Genomic DNA, 18,676 nt, shown 5'->3' with positions numbered 1-18,676 from the left:
TGCTGCCGGTCAGACCTTTTATACATGACTCTGAGTGACAGGGCAGGGTGAGGGTAGAACCGTTGCCCTGAATGGGTGGGAACAGATCACCTAACTTACTCACCCTTCCAGACTCCACTGAATGTACCGACTTCTCATATGTCCGCACCTGCTGCCCTGCAAGGACCAGCCTTTTCCTGTCTGACTCCAGGGCATATTTTGCCACCCACCCCAGCAGCACGACACTGTAGGCAGTACTTGTTTCCATGTCCAACTGACACTGCTGATGTTGTTCTTTGCTGTCTGCGGAAAGAGCCCCTGTTGTCAACGTTTCCCCTGAGTCTTTCCCATCCGTGCCCATGTCCTTCTGTTCGTTTTTATGGCACAGACATCTGACCAGGGGGTGTCATCTCCATTAAGTAGACAACAGGCCCCAAAATGTTCTTGTCTCCCCAAAGATGAGATTCTTTCTGCTCTCCTACAGCTAAAGCCTGCCTCAGGCTACTCTTCCATGCAAATTTGGTTGCAAACTCTCTTGAATTTATTGGTCCCTCTGCAGATTTCTCCTTCCTGGCAACACTGGGCCAAAGCTCCAGGAGTGAATGCTAACAGCTCCAATGAGCATTTCCTCTGAGCAGCTCTAAACTCCCTGGACGTCACTCAGCCTGGCCTCATACTCTGAGACCTCTCCACCATCAGACTAAGCGGTGTCTCAGCCACACGGAGATCGCAGGGCTCCTGTGACAGGAACCAGGCCAAGCACATTCTGCAGTTCTTTAACCAACATCCTCGAGCTTCTGCCTGGGGGCTGGGTACTGCACTGTCCCTAGGGAGTATAGTGATGCATCCAGCAGGGCCTCTGCCCTCTCGAGCTTCTGGTCACAGGGACACCAGTGAAGATTACCCAGCACCCAGGGTGCACAAGGCACTGTGGGAGCACTGAGCAGGGGTAAGTGACTGCCGCACACAGGCCTGTGTTTAAAGCATGATAGTCCAGGTGGAAGGAGTAGAACTGGCAAAAGCACGGAAGAAAGTGGGAAAGGACATGGCCTGTGATTAGGAGATACCTCTGAAGCATAAGGTGTACAGGGGAGCATAGGAAAGTGACACAAAAGGACTCTGGAAAAGCAAGGACTCTCTCAGCTTAGGAAAGGTTTGTTTGCCTGACTAAGGAGCAAGGACTTGTTCTTTCCTCCCCCACACAGGAGCTCGCGTGTGTGACACTTGCTGTTAGACAAGCGGGGACTGTTCCTGCCCCCATGAAGCTTATAGTCTCGTGCAAGAATTAAATAATCACACAAATGTAACATCTCCACAATCAAAGTTCTTGAGTAGGATAGTGACATGATCCAATTTGCATTTTAGAAATCACTCTGGCCAGAATGATTGAAGTGGACAGGGAGGAACGAAACAAGAGAGGGACATGAAGCTGAACGTCCACCATGGCAGTCAGGCCCGTGCCAAGAGATAGAGAGTAGGGGACAGACAGATGAGACGTTGCAGTGGGAAAATGGGAAAGACTAGGGAATTGATAGGTCTGCTGTGAGTAGCTATGGATAATGGTAACTTCAGAAAGAAAAACAGATTTAGAGTGCAGTCCAGATGGGATAGTAATTGGGAGCTTTGGCCATTCTGAGTTTGAGGTTCCAGTGGGCCATCCAGGTGGGGATTGAGACATATGGATTTGGAACAAGAGACGTCTGAGCTGACAATGTTTATTAGGAGTGATCAGTGTATGGGTGACACTGTGTTCGTGGATGAGGCCTCCTGGAGAGAGAATTAATTGCCCTACTGTGGTTCCAAGGGTGAGGAGCGACACTTCCAGGCCACAGGAATGGGATTCCAGGTGGGCTTCTGTTGGTTCTCACTGATCTTTCCACTGTTCAGCAAGGAAGGTATAAATCCATGCCAAAGTAATAAATGTCATGAAAACCCTTTTTCCTGAGGAACTGGTGTGTGTTTTTTCCTCATAGACCATATAACATTTGCATTGTTCCCTTCTTGCTTCGGTGGCAGCCAGGAAGCTCAGAGCTAATTTTGTAACTGAATTTTAGAAACCATATAGGATCCGCGTATCCAGATATTATTTCCCAAATAAATACATTTTACATATTTATGTATTCTCCAGAGCTGATTTTTTTCTCTGTTTTAGGTGCTCATGTAAGCTGCCTCAGATTCTTTGTAAAATTAGGTGAGGTGTAACTGTATAAAAATAAATATTCCCCTCACCCTAGTATTTTAGGGTCATCCTTATCACCCTTGAGCAGTAGGTCTGCCCAGTTGCTGAGCTAATATTGGCTGGATTTAAGCAGGAGGAACTCTTGGAATTTACAGCCGCTACACAGTAACTTTAACACTCACCTAACTCATTAAAGCAGGATAAAAGTAGAGCTTCAAACATCTGTGTTTGCCACCAAGTCTGTGAAGGGAGAGGTACCTTTAATTTAGTTCAACTTGTAAAAGTCTGATCTTTCAGAATTGAGAATACACTGTTGAAATTAAAGACTTGTCTGTGTAGATGAGTACTCCACATACCTTCAAAGAAGGAGTGAGGTGCTGACTACAAAGATGGGTGGTTTTTTAAGCTTAGGGTGTCTTTTCTTGACTCATAAAATGTAGTCCTCATCAAGCAGCATAAGCACAAAGTTGACTGGATGATATATTTTATTTTTGATCATTCCTGGTTTTTAATATAATTAATTATTTTAAAATTATAACTCGCTACTGGTTAAGCTCACTCTGTAAATAGTTTCCACACTGTGTTCCATGGCTGGTGCCTTAGGGACTGCAAAGGTGCAAGTGGGGGGCGGGGGGACCACCCAGCAAGGAGAGCCCAGCCTCCATCCCTGCCCCCAGCCCTCCCAGAGCAGCTGGGCTGTTGAATGCGGCAGGGCTCCTTCTGCCTAAGGTGCTGTCCAAAGAAAGAGTTCCTCTCCTAAAAGTGAAAAGAAGAGTTTGGAAATGATCCCCCTCCGAAGGGCACATTCCACTAACTTGCTGTTGGGGTATGCCTGTGGCTAATATGGAAGGGGGTGGTGGGGTTTGGAATACTGCCTTTGGTTCCCACTCTGCCTCTTACCCTGCGACCTTGGGAGATGTCTTTTCCTCTCTGAAATAACTTCCTCATCCATAGAGTAGAATGCCATCGAGCATAACAGCCACTTCACAGGTAAGTGAGGATTAGATAAATCAGCAGATATAGAAGCGCCACCTAACAGAGTTCAAGCACTGATCTCTCTCACCCCATCCCTCTAACCCTCCTCTCCCCGTCTCATCTCTGTCTCCCAGGAGGAGCCAATCACCTTTTGCGAGGAAGCCTTCGTGTCCCACTATCGCTCCGGAGCCATGAGGCAGTTCCTGCAGAACGCCACACAGCTGCAGCTCTTCAAACAGGTGCCCGGCACCCTCACCTGTTCTGCACCTGGGTTCCTGGTGGGGTTTCTGCAGCTGCCTCCACTCTAAGCACTGAGGCTGCAGGCATGGGTGGAACTCAGGCCTCAGCCCAGAGAGGCCCAGAGTTTGGGGAGGGAGATTGGGTGAGAAGGGAGCTCAGCCACCAGACGGAGCCTTTGCAAATATGCCGTGCAGTTTTATAAGTTATCATAAACACGCAGCGAGTTTTTCAGAAACTCGCCTTTTTAAGCTCACCATTCCAAAGACCCTTTCCTGTCTTGGTTCTTTGGTCATCTACTACGGAGCCCAGCTGAACGTCCTTTCCCCGTTCCTTTGCACTAGCTGTTATGCTTTTGTTCTTTCTTTGTATAGTTTATCGATGGTAGATTAGACCTTCTCAATTCCGGTGAGGGCTTCAGTGATGTTTTTGAAGAGGAGATCAACATGGGCGAGTATGCTGGTGAGGGCATTTCGTTTTTCTTTCTGAGCTGTGGGCTGTCTGTGGGATTGGGGTGTGTTCGCTAGGAGTGGCAATGACTTCTTTTTTCCTTCACTGGGGATTAGAGAGACTGATTTCAACCTTGGCCTTGAAGTGTTGGAATTCCTCTTCATGTTCTGATGAGAGGCACATTGGCCCATCTGAAGTCCTCTGTCCTGGGGTCACTTGCTTCTCCTGGGTGGGCGAAGTCTAGGTAACGTAGTGGCCTGCACGATGCAGTGGAAAGCACATGAGGAATCGAATTAGGAGACCAGGATTCACTGCCCAGCAGTGAGAACTTGGTCGAGTCCCTTCACCTCTTTCAGCTGAAGTGTTCTTATCTGTGCACGGAGTGTAACAGTGCCTACCTCACAGGTGTCCTGTTGAGATTAAATCAGAGACCCCAAGGAAAGGTTTGTGCAGTCGCCCAGGACAGACCCTGGCAGAGGATCGCAGCTTAGTAGATGTTTCTTTAAAATGTGAAGATCATCGCGGGTGCCCTGTCTCTGCAGGCCTTTAGAACCAGAGGAATCATCCTCTCATTTTTCAGAGGAGGCATCTGAGGCCCAGAGAAATGTTAGTGGCTGACCCTGCCTCCTGAATCCCAATCTGGCTGCCTTTCCAAGACCCAACTCAGTCTCTGTCAGCAAAGTAAAACTAAATGCAAAACAATAATAATCACGCTACTAGCCCCCTCTTATTGCTGGGCGTGTGTCTGGTCTCGACTATGCTGATAATCCAACTGGCAGTCCATAAACTCATAGAGCCAGGTGTGATCTCACCTACAGACCCCTTTGTCAGGCCCTACCAGCCTGTGCTGCATGGAGAGCACAGTAATCAATAAAACTGGTGTGAGTCATTGATGAGCATTTCCTGGACATCTGCTGTGTCCACAGCCCTGTACAGTAAGAATGGGGGGCCCAGTTCTGCCCTCAGGGAACTTTTAGACTGATGGGAGAAAGCTCATAACTAAAGACAAATACAGACTAAGCCACTGCAGGAAAAGGAGCAGACACGTGTTTTTGTGCAGGTAGAATAGGGCTCTATTAATGCTCACTCTGTAACATGAGGGCTTCACAAAGGAGGCGGGTTTTGAGTAGCGTTCTAACAGTTGAATATGGGTTCTGGGGAGAAGACAGGCTTTATGTGTTGCTAAACTAAGTCTAGTCATTCGGACTCCTAGAAAAGCTGTCTGCTGATAAGACCTACTTATCCCACCAGATAAAATGAATCAGTTCCTCACAGCACCTCCTTTTTCTTCCCTGTCACTGCTTAAGCATGAGAAGGGCCGAGTGTGTGTCCAGCAGTGTGCTTACACTGGACACACGGCCCTGTGGTTCCTGCCCTGGCGTGGCTCACAGAACTTGAGAGAATGTGGACCTCTGAATGGGTGTTACCTATTCTAGAGGGCTGTTGAGAGGAAGGAGTAAGAGAAACTTACAAAGGAAATGACTGAGCTGGTCCCTGAGCGTGTGCAGCAGAGAGAGCAGGGAACGGTGGCCAGGCAAGGGGAACAGCATTTGCGAGGGCATGGATGGCTTGGAGGAGGTGTGGCCAGGGAGCCTGAGGTTGTGCAGGATGGAAGCACAGGATGGAGAGGCAGAGGGTGGGTAGTGCCAAGACAGGACAGGGGAAGAGAGGCAGGGTTGCTAAAGGGCCCGACCTCTATCCAGTAGGCAAGGAGGAGGATTTGGGTTTGTACTCGGGACACTGATAGGATCAGATCTCACTTTGAGAAAGAAAACCTGTGGCAGCAACTCCTTCAGGGAGTGGTGCATGGGAGCCTCCATGTGATTCTCCAGATTTTGAACTTTCCAAGTCCTGCATGCTGAAAGCAACTTGAACAACTCCTGGGGGCCTACACATGACTTCTTTAAATACCAGCTTCTCTGCTTCTTCCTTCCCCAGGGAGTGATAAACTGTACCACCAGTGGCTCTCCACAGTCCGGGTAAGTGTCACCCCCGCAGAGCCACCTGGGCCCCTCCTTAGCCTCCTGGCAGCCCTCCTCTTCCCCTGCCACCCACCAGGCCCAGGGCACTCTGTTCATTCGGCCCAGGGCACTCTGTTCTCCCAGCTGAAGATGCTTTTGTTTGTAAAGCCAGGCCGTTCTCGGGCCAAGGATGAGACTGTCCAAAGCCATCCCTCGGTGAGGATGATGAGAGCCAGGAGAAGCTTCCGTGTCTCAGGAAGCAGGCCAAGGCGTGTTGAAAGGATGTTGCCATCTTAGAGCATTTTGCGGGGTCTCCTTCTAGGGCCAGACCAATTGGGAACTCTTCATGGGAAAACCAAAAATTTGTCCCTCCTGCTGCTCTGAACATGTTTCACCACAAAGGCTCCTGAGAGGATGGAAAATGCATCCCTGAGAGTTTTCATCCCCTCGCTGTTGTTGTGAACAGTTTTTTATTGTGTTGGAAGCCAGGTGCTTAGGGCTTCAGAAGCCACTAAAGAATTCAGATACTTGCCCTTCCTTTACGTGGGTTCATTAGTGAGTGTGTACCAAAGGGCTTCTGTGTGCTGGGCGCCACGCTGGGTGCTGGGGAGATAGTGGAGAGCAGGACGCAGGCCCTGCCCTGGGGGAGCTCCCGGCCTTACTGGTGAGGCAGGCACATAGATGGGCAGCTCCGACATAGTGTGACAAGTGTTCTCTGCTGCTTGTGGGCCAAGTGCGCTACTGCCAAGGCAGGTTCCTTGGAAGTGGCTGCAGTGGGCCGAGAGTAAGCAATTCCTCAATGAAAGGCTTCTTTTGTTCCTCTCATATGGCCAAACACGGCACTTGGCAAATCACAGACAAGCAATAAGGACTTGTTGATTGATTGATAAAGGGAGTTTTAATACTCTAAAGGACCATTGAAACAGGATACTGAGTAATTTTGGAAAGCAGTGTGGAATATATGAGTGGGTGAAAATTTCCTATTATCCTACAACAGAGAATGCTTTCTAGGTCAAATTTTGAAGTTCTTAATTAAAGCTCAAATTTTCTAATGCAGGCAGTTACCAAAAATTGTGCTAAAAGTTAATCCTAATAATTACATAGCGTATCTTACTCTGTTGTATACGCACTGGATCAGGTCTCTCTCTCCATTCAAATCAGTTGGAATTACCACAAATCTGATTATGTGATGCATTTGGTTAAAAATCTTCTGGAGTGTGGACTCCTTGTGCTGGCCCTCTGTGGGCTGACCCTGTCTGGCTCTCAGCCCCACTTGCCAGTCCTCCCGTGATGCATGGCCCTTGTTACTCACAGAACACACCATGGCTTTGCAGCTGCTGCACTTATTCATGTGCTGTTTCCTGTCCCTAGAATGTTCTTATCCTTCCTCACCCCACCACGAGCTCCTACTCATCCTTCACGGACCAAATATTTCATCCTCTAAAGCCTTCTCAGCCCTTCCACACAGTGAGCTGCCACCACCCTCCTGTGCACACGGCCAGTGCGGCTCTCACCATCTTGGGTTGCATTCGTTTACCCCTCAGACTGGAGGTCTTTGAAGGCAGAGACCGGTCCTCCGGTGGCTCGGTACCCTCAGAGCCTAAGCCAGGACGTCCCCACAGTGAGCCCTCACAAAACGTCTAGAGCCTGTGCGCTTCATACACATTCATTGCCTCCTCTGTGTACTGGGAAAGCCTTCCCTCCTCCTTTTGCCCCACTGCTCTCCTGAAAAAACAGAGCCAAAGAATCGGTATGTCGGATTTATACTAAAGTATAAACAATGAACGTCTGTGGCTATTCTTTCTTTCCCTTTGTCAAGATGTACATGTTAGGGAGGCAGCCTACCAGAGTGATTTTTAAAAAACAACACAGAAAACCAGGGTGAGGAAAGAAGGGTTCATGGCTTAAGGTAGCCACAGTAGCCAGATAATCTTGCCTAAGTGGGCCCCCAGTTTCCTGCCCTGGCTCGGTGTTAGTTAGTTAGAGTCCATTGTTATTAAACTTCCCTTAATGTTGTCCGTGGTAACTGGAACTTCTTGAGAAGCTGTAGATTACTCTGAGGAAACCCTTGCGTCAGAGAGCCTATGATGAGCTTTCCTCCCAGCCAGCAAACAGGTGCCAAGCAAAATACTGAGCCTGGGGTCTCCCCGCTCAGCTAGTTTATCTCCATCCTCATTCCCCACCCTCTCCCATACCCCCTCAGAGGGATTCCACCGTGGCCATAACTTAATTGCCCGGGACCAGTCACCATCTAGGGCTGTTTCTCTAATTAAGTTACACACTTATGAAGTGTGGCTTAACTTGATTAAAGAGAAGAGGTCTTTGTTGGTGTTGGCCTACTATATCTTCAGTCCAAATTGCTAACTGGCGTTTTTATTATAGAAAGGAAGTGGAGCAATTCTGAATACTGTAAAAACGAAAGCAAACCCAGCCATGAAGACTGTCTATAAGTTCGTAAGTACTGGTCTTGGTCCCAGGATCCCAACAAATCTGTTCCTTAGCATGACGAAACTCTTAAATAGACCTGATCCTATGTTGCAGAGATGATTCAGGGGCTGCTGTGTAATTTCCTAAAGCTCTCAGTGCTCTTAGAATTATTTGGCATTGACGTTTTATGACCAGGTCAGTGACATTTTTAATTTAAGATGTTTCTACACACAGTTGCTGCAATAGAGAAAAGGGAGGCTACTGGTTTTAGCTTTTAAAATGTAGACAGAGTGGCTAAAATTCAGGCTGCTCCACGCCTGCATCCCTGAGAACCAGAGGTGTGGTCTGTCAGGTGTTCTGGCAGACCTTTCCTACACGTATCCTTGTTATAATGTTAGAATAAAGCAGCTCCTTTACAGGTTACTGAAGAGTGCTCCTGGTGGGACACACCCCCAAATTTTTGTCCCAAATTCTTCATCATCTCTCTCATCACTGCCCTATATAGGAAATGCATTGTTTGTGAAACTCGTGCCCACAGCAGAGTGAAAATAAGAGAACACACCAGTTCCCGATGCTCCATCTTTTACGGGCCTCAAGTATTTTTTCTCATGATTTCTCTTGCTTGCTAATTTGACTCTGAGCCACTTAACTGGGGTGGTTTTGTTTTATTTCCATTTTTAATTTTGTTAGTCCTTTCTGTGCTTAAATTGTAGCTATTTTAATGGGGCGGGTGGCTGCCAAGAGAACCACACAGGTCTTAGAATGACAGAAAATAAAAGCCAGGGTGTCTGCCGAAATGAGATTTAAGAAATGGCACCAGAGAAACCCAGCGATGCGTCTGTTCAGCCTGGGCAGAAAATTGGTCCTGAGGCCCTGCCCTGGTGAAGTGTAATAGATATTCTGAATCTTGCAGCTGAAGAAGCTTCTGCTCTCCTCTTACTGGTAGCTGTCACCAGGCTGCGGAGATAAATAACTACAGAGAGCAGAAGAAGGGCTTCGGAGGGGAAAAAAATCAGTCCCATCAAAATGCAGAAAATAAAATCTCTGTAGCCTCTTTAAGGGATTTTTTTTTTTAACCTTTCAACATTGTATTTGTTTGCATAGCCATTATGTTTTCAACTTGATGATCCCATTTTTCCTTCCTTTTTCTAGTAATCAGAGAAGGTGATTCACGATGGACTGAAATCAAGCATAGTCCCTGCTGGAAACAGAGAGGGAATCTTAACTTAAATTAATTTTTCATGCAGGCAAAAGATCATGCAAAAATGGGAATAAAAGAGGTGAAAAACCGCTTGAAGCAAAAGGTACTTGAAGTTCTTATTCAAAATGTATAAGCACCATGTATGAAATGCGTGGCCACAAAAAAGTACGATGTGATCAATAGAGGCTGTTTGATACAGTGTTGTTAGCACACTTCAAAATGCATTACCAGCTGTCCGGGAGTTTTCACACTGTTATAAATATTCACAGACAAAAAACTGTCTTCAAATAACATTAAGACTGGCTTAAACCCACAAAGGCAAGCAAGTTCAGAGTTACCACTGTCAGTCTGTCCCCTGCCCGCCCCACCGGGCCTGAGCTTCACCAGGGTCCATACAAATTGGCTCGGCCTCCCCATCCCAGCACCACCACCTCCTACAGTTGACCTCTGCCCTGGGGCTGACTGTAACCAAAACCAAGAAGCATCTCCAGGAAATGACTGCCATGGTTCTGGCATGCACGCGGCCGCCACACAGAACAGGGCACAGAGGGTGGGTTTGAGGAGGACACTTCGGGCTCTACTCACATTTCATGTGTGAGAGTCAGAGGGGCAGGGAGAGGCTCTGATTGTCTTCTTGGACCATCAGTAAAATCGTATAAAATCATGCAAACTACATCCTGACTAAGAGTCCCCCTACCTGATTCTCTGGACTTGTACAGAGAGGTTCATACAACAGAGAGGGCATCTTTATGTTGTTATGAATATCATCATCATTAATAGCATTGCCAACCTTCGTTAAGCACTTTCTAAGGATGGTCCAGGCCAGGAGCTTTCACATTTAATCCATAGAACAACACTGGGGGATCTTATTCTCATTTCATGTGTAAGGGGACCACGGTTCAAAGGTGGAGTAATTTGCCCAAGGTCATGCTGTTCGAGCCTGGCAGAGCCGGGATTCGATTCCAGATCCATCTACCTCAGTGTTTGCTCTTACCACTATAGTATTTCATACTACCTTCCTGAAACAAGTGTTGTTTTCCAAAAGGTGTTTGAGATCACTTATTTCATTATTCCCACACCCCCAAAATTTAGCAGGCTAATAAGGGCCTTCATCTGTCTTGGCAGTTTTTTAAAAATTGAAAGCAGTTTTAATTTTATGAAGTCAGAAAGGACCTCTCATTAACTTGAAATGGTCAAAGGAATTGATTCCTTAACTTTAATTGCAAAATAATTTGTTCTGACTAAGATTCAAATGCTTAGTTTCAGCTGAGAGTGAATTTTTAGCAGCTGAGATTCAAGTCCTGAAATTAAAATCTTGCTAATGTAAATTCACATAGACCTTAACTGTGGTCTGTTGCACCCTGCCAGAGACTGGCAGGTGGAATTCTTTACTTGGATGTTATTTAAGTCCCTCAATATACCTTCTTATCTCCTATCCCAGTCACATGTAACTGAATTGGACTGCTGATATAAAATGGAGGGGCAGGGAGGGCGGAGCTCTCACCAGGTTTTCCCTCCTTGATAACTGCATCGGGCTAGTATTAGAATATTACCTGAAGTAAGCAAAGAAAGGGTCCCTCCTCAGGCAGAGGACACGTGTGCCTCCTTGGTCAGATCCGCTCTCTGCAGGCCATTGCCTCCCTCCTCGTATGAGTAAGCGTCGGGCCTTAAGAAAATCCCCTTTTTGTGATGCGTAACATTTCTGCAGATAAGCAGTTAAGCTCAGGTTTTTGATGTTGTTCAAAGGTTCACTTAAACAATCTAGATCACTCTCCTTCACGCCATCTCCCTCTCCTTTCCTTGATGGAATCTGAGGCAGAGCCGTGTCTCCCCTTCTCCTCTTCCCCCTGCCAGTCTTTTCAAGAATAGCTTCAGGAGATAATGTTCTATAGAGAGTGTCAGTACATTTCAGGTGACACAAATGGTGAAGGCATTTCATAGAAATGTGGCTTGTCACCATCGGACTGTTGACAGATCTATTAGTGCACCCTTTTCAATTTTCACTTTTCCCCCCCTTCGGTTTTACAGATTTCTTCAGACTTGATATTTTGCAGTTGTTCTTGGAAGAGCTATTTTGTAATTGAAACTCTAGCATTGTTTGGGACAGATGGGACCAGGTCTTCCACAGTGCTGCAGCTCCCTTTCCTGAGCTAATTTAGGATTTGGCTTTGTCTGACCTCTCTCAGTGCGGTAGAAAATATTTCCTTGGCTTTTTTGTTCCTCTCCTCTGCCCCTTCCCCTTTACGTGGCAACATATCTGTGTGGCTTCCTAGATGCGTCCAATACAGACATCTCAAGTTTGGTTTCTGCTATGAAATTGAGGCAATTCCCAACAAAGACCCAATTTTCAAATGTACTGGGTTGCCACCTGGCCTCCTCTAACTCTGCATAGCAATGGTGACCCCTCAGGTATAATCAAGAACCCAACCTTGCCCTCTTCACTCTCGCCTTGGGTTTGAATTGCAAATAGAAAATGTGGGGCTGACCTGTGGAGAGGTCACCGTGGTGTGTGGAGGGTCCAGCTCTAATACGACTGAGCAGGGCCCCTTCTCCATCCCTCGTTCATTTGTGCTGCAGACTTTCAAAGCATCTGAAAGAGGCGCTTTCAGGGTATCCGTGTGACCATTGGCAAATAATTGTTAATAGAGACTGTAGTGTGGCTTTATTCCATACCTGCTCTGCCTCGGCCCAACAACAAAAAAAGAAGGAGGGATAACACATTTCTCTGGATAAATGGAACAAGGTGGTCAAGTTCTTCTATAGCTTGGCCTTCTTTGAAGTTTAACTTGCTCAAAATTAGGAAGAAGAAGAAATGGCAAAGAATGCTACCCAGCCGTCGCTTTCTAAAGGGAGAATGCAGTGCTTTTGTCCAGAGCACCTCCCTGCCAGAGCTGGCCTGCAGGAGGATGCTGTGTGGCTGGGCTTGCGGCTCTCAACAAATCGCATTCTATTGCAGCGCCGTACGCAGCTGGCACCAGAATGCCCTGTTTTAAAAGCAGTGGCTGCACACACGTTCTTTCTCACCTACAGGAAACGCTAAGATATTTACATAAGGATGTCATTCTTTTGCCTGTCGGGGAACCCCTAAAAAATTATCTTTTTTCTTCAGTATCAAAATCAAAATGACTGAATCAACTGTCCATTTCACAGCCCCCCCTTTTTTTTTTGGCCGCACCACACAGCTTGCAGTATCTCAGTTGCCGGACCAGGGATTGAACCCAGGCCACAGCACTGAAAGGGCTGACCGAGTCTTAACCATTGGACCACCAGGCAATTCCCTCACAGCCCTTTTTAAATCTTTGATCTTTTAAAGATAAATCGAGCTTGTTGATTTAGAGTCTGTTTGATTGAAAGGAGCAAACTCACAGTTGGGTTAGTGAAGGCTTGAGCTTCTGGCTAAACATTTCCTAGTGTATTGAAGAGAGTGAGGAAGCACGTGCAGGGCAGGGAGATCCCGGTAGACTCTTGTAGAACAGACGTTTTCACACCGTATCACACGACTGTCAGCTCCCTGTCTCCGCTACAACCTCAATCACAGACATTCCAACTCTGGATACTATTTCGATATCAATATTCATATTGTAATTTGCATTTGCTGTAGCGTGAAGTAGACTGGAGAAGGGCACTGCACAAATCCGAACATGGAGAGAGACCAGCAAGCTGAGTCAGAGACGGGAGGCCCCGGCCTCCCAGGAGGCTTTAGAGCTCCCCCTGCAATGTGGAGTGGTGTTTAGGCTTCTGAGGCAGATGGATGAACCGAGTTCAGTGCTGGTTGTGTAGGATATTAACTGTGTGACCTTGAGTAAGTTACTAGACCTCTCTGAACTTAGTTTTTCTCATTTGTAAAGTAGGGGAAATACAGATTTTTACTGGATTGTTGTAAGGATTAGAAGAGGTAATGGATTTAAACAGCAACACGTAGTAGCCACTCGGCAAATGGGAGTTACCATCCCATCTGTCCTCTCACATCCCACACCTGGAGCAACCAATCTGTCCACACACCTGTGGGCACAAACCCTGAGAACATGGCTGGCGTGGAATCCTCTCCCTTTTGGTCCTCCACACACAGAGTAGTCTTCCAGGCACCCTGCTCCCTACCTCCCCTGGGCCAGGAATGTTCTCCTGGAACCTCTGCCTCATGAAGTCACATCCTCAGCTCCTTCACCCCAGCTCCCACCCAAGGCCACACAGAGCCCCCTTCCTTCTCTGGGTTCCTGCCTCCAGGCTTCTCCTGGGGACTCTGGCCCTGCCTTCTCCACAGACAGGTGGAAATTAGATCTCAGTCATGATTTTTTATTCCAGCTTGGGGAAGGTGATACGAATCGGATTATTTTCTGACTCCTTTGCTTTACTGAGGGATGGGAACTAATAGTGTCCCAGCTCTGAGCCGAGCTGTGGAGGCTCCTGGGAAGAAATCGGCCGCCCTGCAGTGGCCTCTGATCTGCAGCTCTGTCTAGTGTCTTCCTCCTGTGTGACTCTTCAGGAAGGAACAGATTTACACTTCCCACCAGATTCATGATTTTGTTTTTTTTTTTAATTTTAATTTATTTAATTAAGTTATTTATTTTTGGCTGTGTTGGGTCTTTGTTCCTGTGCGAGGGCTTTCTCTAGTTGCGGCGAGCGGGGGCCACTCTTCATCGCGGTGCGCGGGCCTCTCACTGTTGCAGCCTCTCTTGTTGCGGAGCACAAGCTCCAGACGCGCAGGCTCAGTAGTTGTGGCTCACGGGCCTAGTTGCTCTGTGGCATGTGGGATCTTCCCAGACCAGGGCTCGAACCCTTGTCCCCTGCATTGGCAGGCAGATTCTCAACCACTGCGCCACCAGGGAAGCCCTTGGTGTTTTTTTTAATGACACTTTGAACATTTACAAATGAAAAACATGTTTGTTGGAGAAAATTCAACAAATCCAGCAAGCAAAAAGAAAATAACCTCATTTTATAACCTGCATTTTCACTAACTGTATCCTGAGCATTTCTCAGACCACTAAATGTTTCCTGCACATGTTGTTGTTTTAAATGGCTACATATAATTTTATCTAATGGACATACATACATTCATTAATCCCATTATTGGACACTTTAGTTCCCATTTTTTCTAGGCAAACGTCCTCATAGGTAAATCCATGCGGGAATTCTTAATTATTTCATCCAGATAAATTTCTGGAAGTGGAATTAGTGGGCCAAAGGCCCTTTACCTCTTTTAGGGTTTTGATAGGAATTGCAGTTTGTGTTCCCACCAGAAGGGTATGAGAGTGCCCATTCTCCCATACATTTTGCTGATGGCATCTTAGTTAATTCTTGGAACACAACTTCTTTAATCGTGAGCACCAGGAGTTGTGGTTTTGGATCCCTACAGTGTGTAAGGTCTCTACTGGTACCTACAGTAGAGGACGTAAACGGGCCCTATTTCTTTCCTGACTGGGGCTCCTCCCGCCCTGCTCTCTAGGACCCTGGGAAGAAGCAGCCGTCCTTCCCCAGGTGGAGGAAATAGTGAAGAAGTTAACAGACTGGTGGGGTGGGAGCTACAGGACTTTGTAAGCAGCCTTGGGCACCTTTGGCTCTTGTAACTAAAGAAAATTAGCGTGCAGCACTGCTTACTGATGCACAAGCACGTGTGTATATTGGACACATTTGCCTTCCAAATGTTCAATTCAACAAAGATTCGTCAGAAAGCATGTACTATATTCCAGGCTCTGGGGCAGAGAACCCAAACCCCAAGGCATTCAGTCTATAGGGATAAGATAAGTGCGCAGATAGCACACAGCAGGGCAGCTTAGGATCAGTGTGACAAAGGGGTTTCTGAGGACAAAGTCACACCTGATGATTTGTTGAGCACCTTCTCAACTCAGAATACCTTCTCTTGTGCTATTGTCATGGGTCGATATGGTATAAATGCCAGAAATCACATTGCTCTGGGCTCCTCCACTTTCTAGCCATGTAGCCTTGGGTAACTTGCCCTCTCTGAGCCCTGTTTCGTCACCTGTAAAAGAGCGATAATCCTATTTACCTTGTGGTTCTTCTGGAAACTAAGTGTGATAGTGAAGGTCAAGGGTCTGGAGAAGTGAGTTCAAGTAGCAGACACTCAGCACAGGGAAGCTCTTCCTTTTAGATGGTGCTTTTTCCATTTTGCAGGGAATAAGGCTCTAATGTTCAATTTGTGCAGGACTTTGACATTGTTCAACGCTTCCTCACATCTCATCTCATTTAACCCATTCTTTTAGTAGCTTTGAAGTTCGCCAAGCAGATGGTGTCCATTGCAAAAATGAAGAAATAGGTGCAGAGAGGTTGAGTGAATTGGAAAGATCAGACAGGTAGTTAAATGGTAAAAACAAAACCTAAGACATTTTTACTTAAAATTTTAACTTAAAAACTTAAACTAAGACATTTTTCCCAAAACTACCACAGACATTTTTAAAAACAGTTATCATCTTATAGTTTTCATTACTATCAATATTTTCTTTCTAGATTACCCTGCTGTTTCATGTCTTTATTTTTTTCCCCAACCAATCATACACACATGCAATATTTTTCCTGAACTAAAAGTGAATTTTATTTTTTATTTTTTTCTGTTTGGCTTTACTCAACCTCTTATGTCTGTCCTCTCGGTAACCCCACTGGATCCAAAATGCCTCTTTTGCCCTTTGTTACTTTCTGACACAGAAGGAGCCCCTCCCCGTCTTTGTTCCACTTGACCTGAGCACCTTAGGGCAGCCCCTTTCCAAGAAAGCTGTTTCTAATTGGCTGGCGGCAACTTCTCTCATCACTGAGCCTCAGCCAGGCTAAGACTCGGGGGGCCACTTGATGCAAGCCCTCCCCGCAAAACCAAGAGGTCACCATTTCCCTGTGTTGTTACCAAGCAGTGCAGAGACTCAGCTGGGTGTGTGGAGTTGAACATATAGAGAAGAGGGGTGGGGGAGGGATCCCTATCGTTTATTTATTTTTATTATTAAAGTGTAGTTGATTTACTCCCTATAGTTTATTGAATACCTTATTAGTAGGTACTCAGTTATTATTGAGTCCTGTATATAGGACACTACTGAGTAAAAATGTTCAAGACACGTATGTTGTTTAATCTCCTTTACTCCTCATAGCTGCCATAGCTCCATTTTACAGATGAGGAGACTGAGGCTCAAAGATGTTACATGTGTTTCTTCCTTAATGCATTATTATTTAGTAAGGGATCACTTTCCTCCATGTGTCACCGTTCTCTCTATTTGACTAAGAACAACCAATTGTCTTTTATGTGCAGAATTTAATGAGTACTAAGGGTGTGTGTTTTGTTGACCAAAGTGTGTATTTGTTTTTGCAATGAAAATAATTGGAAACTGTATTTATTATTTTATTCTAGCTGTTATTTTTACTTAGGAAAAAAACAATGATTTAAATGCTTTTTACTTGTACATTTAATCTCTGCCTTGCTTAAATGAAGATTTAAGCAAGTTTCATGACTTGAATAAAGCCACGTGATCCATATTGCACAACTCGGCACCATCCATGTCCCAAAGAACCCATGGGTATAGTCAGCTGCCAGCGTTAGGCAAAGGAGCCATTACCTGCCTTTTGCACATTGGGGTTTTTCTTTACCTTATAATTTGACTTCATTCATCACAAGCACAGATTAAATGTAAATTTCTGATTTTAAAAAAAATGACATTGGCTCCCTAAATACTCTCCAGGTCATAGAATCCTAACTTAGACTTCGGTCTCTTTCTTCATTCTCTGCCAGAAAGATTAGGGCTAAGAAAGAGGGAGCAGAAACACATCGTTTTCACAAACAGTAACATCATCAGTAAACAGATGTGGAGAAAGTGTCCACACTCACAAATAATCAAAGTAATGCAAATTAAAACAACAATGAGGTCTAATTTTTCACCTCTTAAATTAGCAATACATTTTTAAAACGATGAGGCTAACACGCACAGTGAAACGGATAACACATCCATTGCTGGTAGTTGGTGTAAATTGGAAAGCAGTTTGGTAGAATGAATAAAAAGCCTTAAAAATGTTTGTATCTTTTGATCAAGCAGTTTCATTCCTAGGGATTTCTGTAAAAGAAATAATACAAAAGAAAGACTGCAGTGTTTATCACTGTGATGTTTAGATGTTTAGAAAGTTAAAAAAAAAATTAGGAACAATCTAAATGCCCAATAGTAGTAAGAATGGTTTATTAAATTATTGAGTATCTGCTCAGTGAAATATTATGCATCCATTAATTATCATTCTAATGACTGTGGAGCACCACGGAGATGCTTATAGTAGAAAAAACCAGAATGTAAAACTATGCACGAGCTATGATTGCAAGTAATTTTTAAATGTCTGCATGTGGACAGAGAGAATATTTAAAAATTAAAATAACCATGTAAGGTAGTAGGATGAAACACTCCCCCACACACACTATTGTGAATTATTATGTTATCTTTGTAATTTAATATGCATGGTTTTGGTTTCTCTACTCCTTAAAAGTCAAAAGGCCAAGTTAGCCTTCCGTTTCCTTCATCTTTAGCAGGGGGATAGGCTCAGAATGTCCCAGAGGGAGTTCCCTGGCAGGCCTCTTAGCAATGGGGTTGGATGGAGCCCCTGTGCTCATGGCAGGGGTCATGACCCTGACACCAACCCCCTGACCGGGCTTCTCCCTGCAGGACATCACCGAGAATGGCTGTGTCCCAACCACAGAAGAGCAGCTGCCAAAGACTGCACCGTCCCCACTAGTGGAAGCCAAGGACGCCAAGTTCCGAGAAGACCGGAGGCCAATCACAGTCCACTTTGGACAGGTATGTACCCTGGCCCTTCCATCTGGGCTTTTTGTTATGTTTCGGCAGACGATACAGCACATGTAACAGTTTTTCATTTCGGCTCTCTCTTGGCAAAACAAGACAACTCCATGGAGTTTTGCACGTCTCAAAGGTTTGCTTGGTGCAAACATGGTTCGAAAAGGTGAATTTTCAGAAATTTTGAGGAGACAGCATGGCTCTGGTCGTAAACCAGCTGAACTGTTGAATGAAGTCATTAAATGCAGCTGCTGCCTCCCCACTCCAAGGCACTCCGTTTAAGGTGCCTCTGTTAGCTAAGCATCTCATTAGAACACTTTAGCATCCCAGGCCCTTCTTTGCACCTTCAAATAAAAGGTAACAAGCAAAGTCTTAAAAAAAATCAATTAGGAGTTCTTTATTAATGTACTTCCTGAAAATCAATTCTGGGTGTCGTGCTTCTCAGAGTAAACACTCACGCTACGATTCTCATGATCCGATTCTGTAACCAACTGTTTTCGAC

The 18,676-nt window shown here is 45.6% G+C and overlaps 1 protein-coding gene across 2 annotated transcripts in view; it reads left to right on the top strand.

The window, feature by feature from the left end:
* DENND1A (DENN domain containing 1A) overlaps positions 1–18,676 on the top strand; it is a 536,936-nt gene that overhangs the window by 466,427 nt on the left and 51,833 nt on the right. For both annotated transcript variants that reach the window (XM_007450246.1, XM_007450245.1), the window contains 6 exons: positions 3,268–3,372; positions 3,745–3,832; positions 5,759–5,799; positions 8,164–8,235; positions 9,456–9,512; positions 18,046–18,177. In XM_007450246.1, the coding sequence (XP_007450308.1) occupies positions 3,268–3,372; positions 3,745–3,832; positions 5,759–5,799; positions 8,164–8,235; positions 9,456–9,512; positions 18,046–18,177 (495 nt within the window). The remainder of the gene's footprint in view (positions 1–3,267; positions 3,373–3,744; positions 3,833–5,758; positions 5,800–8,163; positions 8,236–9,455; positions 9,513–18,045; positions 18,178–18,676) is intronic.

This window comes from Lipotes vexillifer, unplaced genomic scaffold (genome assembly GCF_000442215.2).
Source record: "Lipotes vexillifer unplaced genomic scaffold, Lipotes_vexillifer_v1.1 scaffold890, whole genome shotgun sequence".
Lineage (NCBI taxonomy): Eukaryota > Metazoa > Chordata > Mammalia > Artiodactyla > Lipotidae > Lipotes > Lipotes vexillifer.
This window is presented reverse-complemented; position numbering and strand designations above follow the sequence as displayed.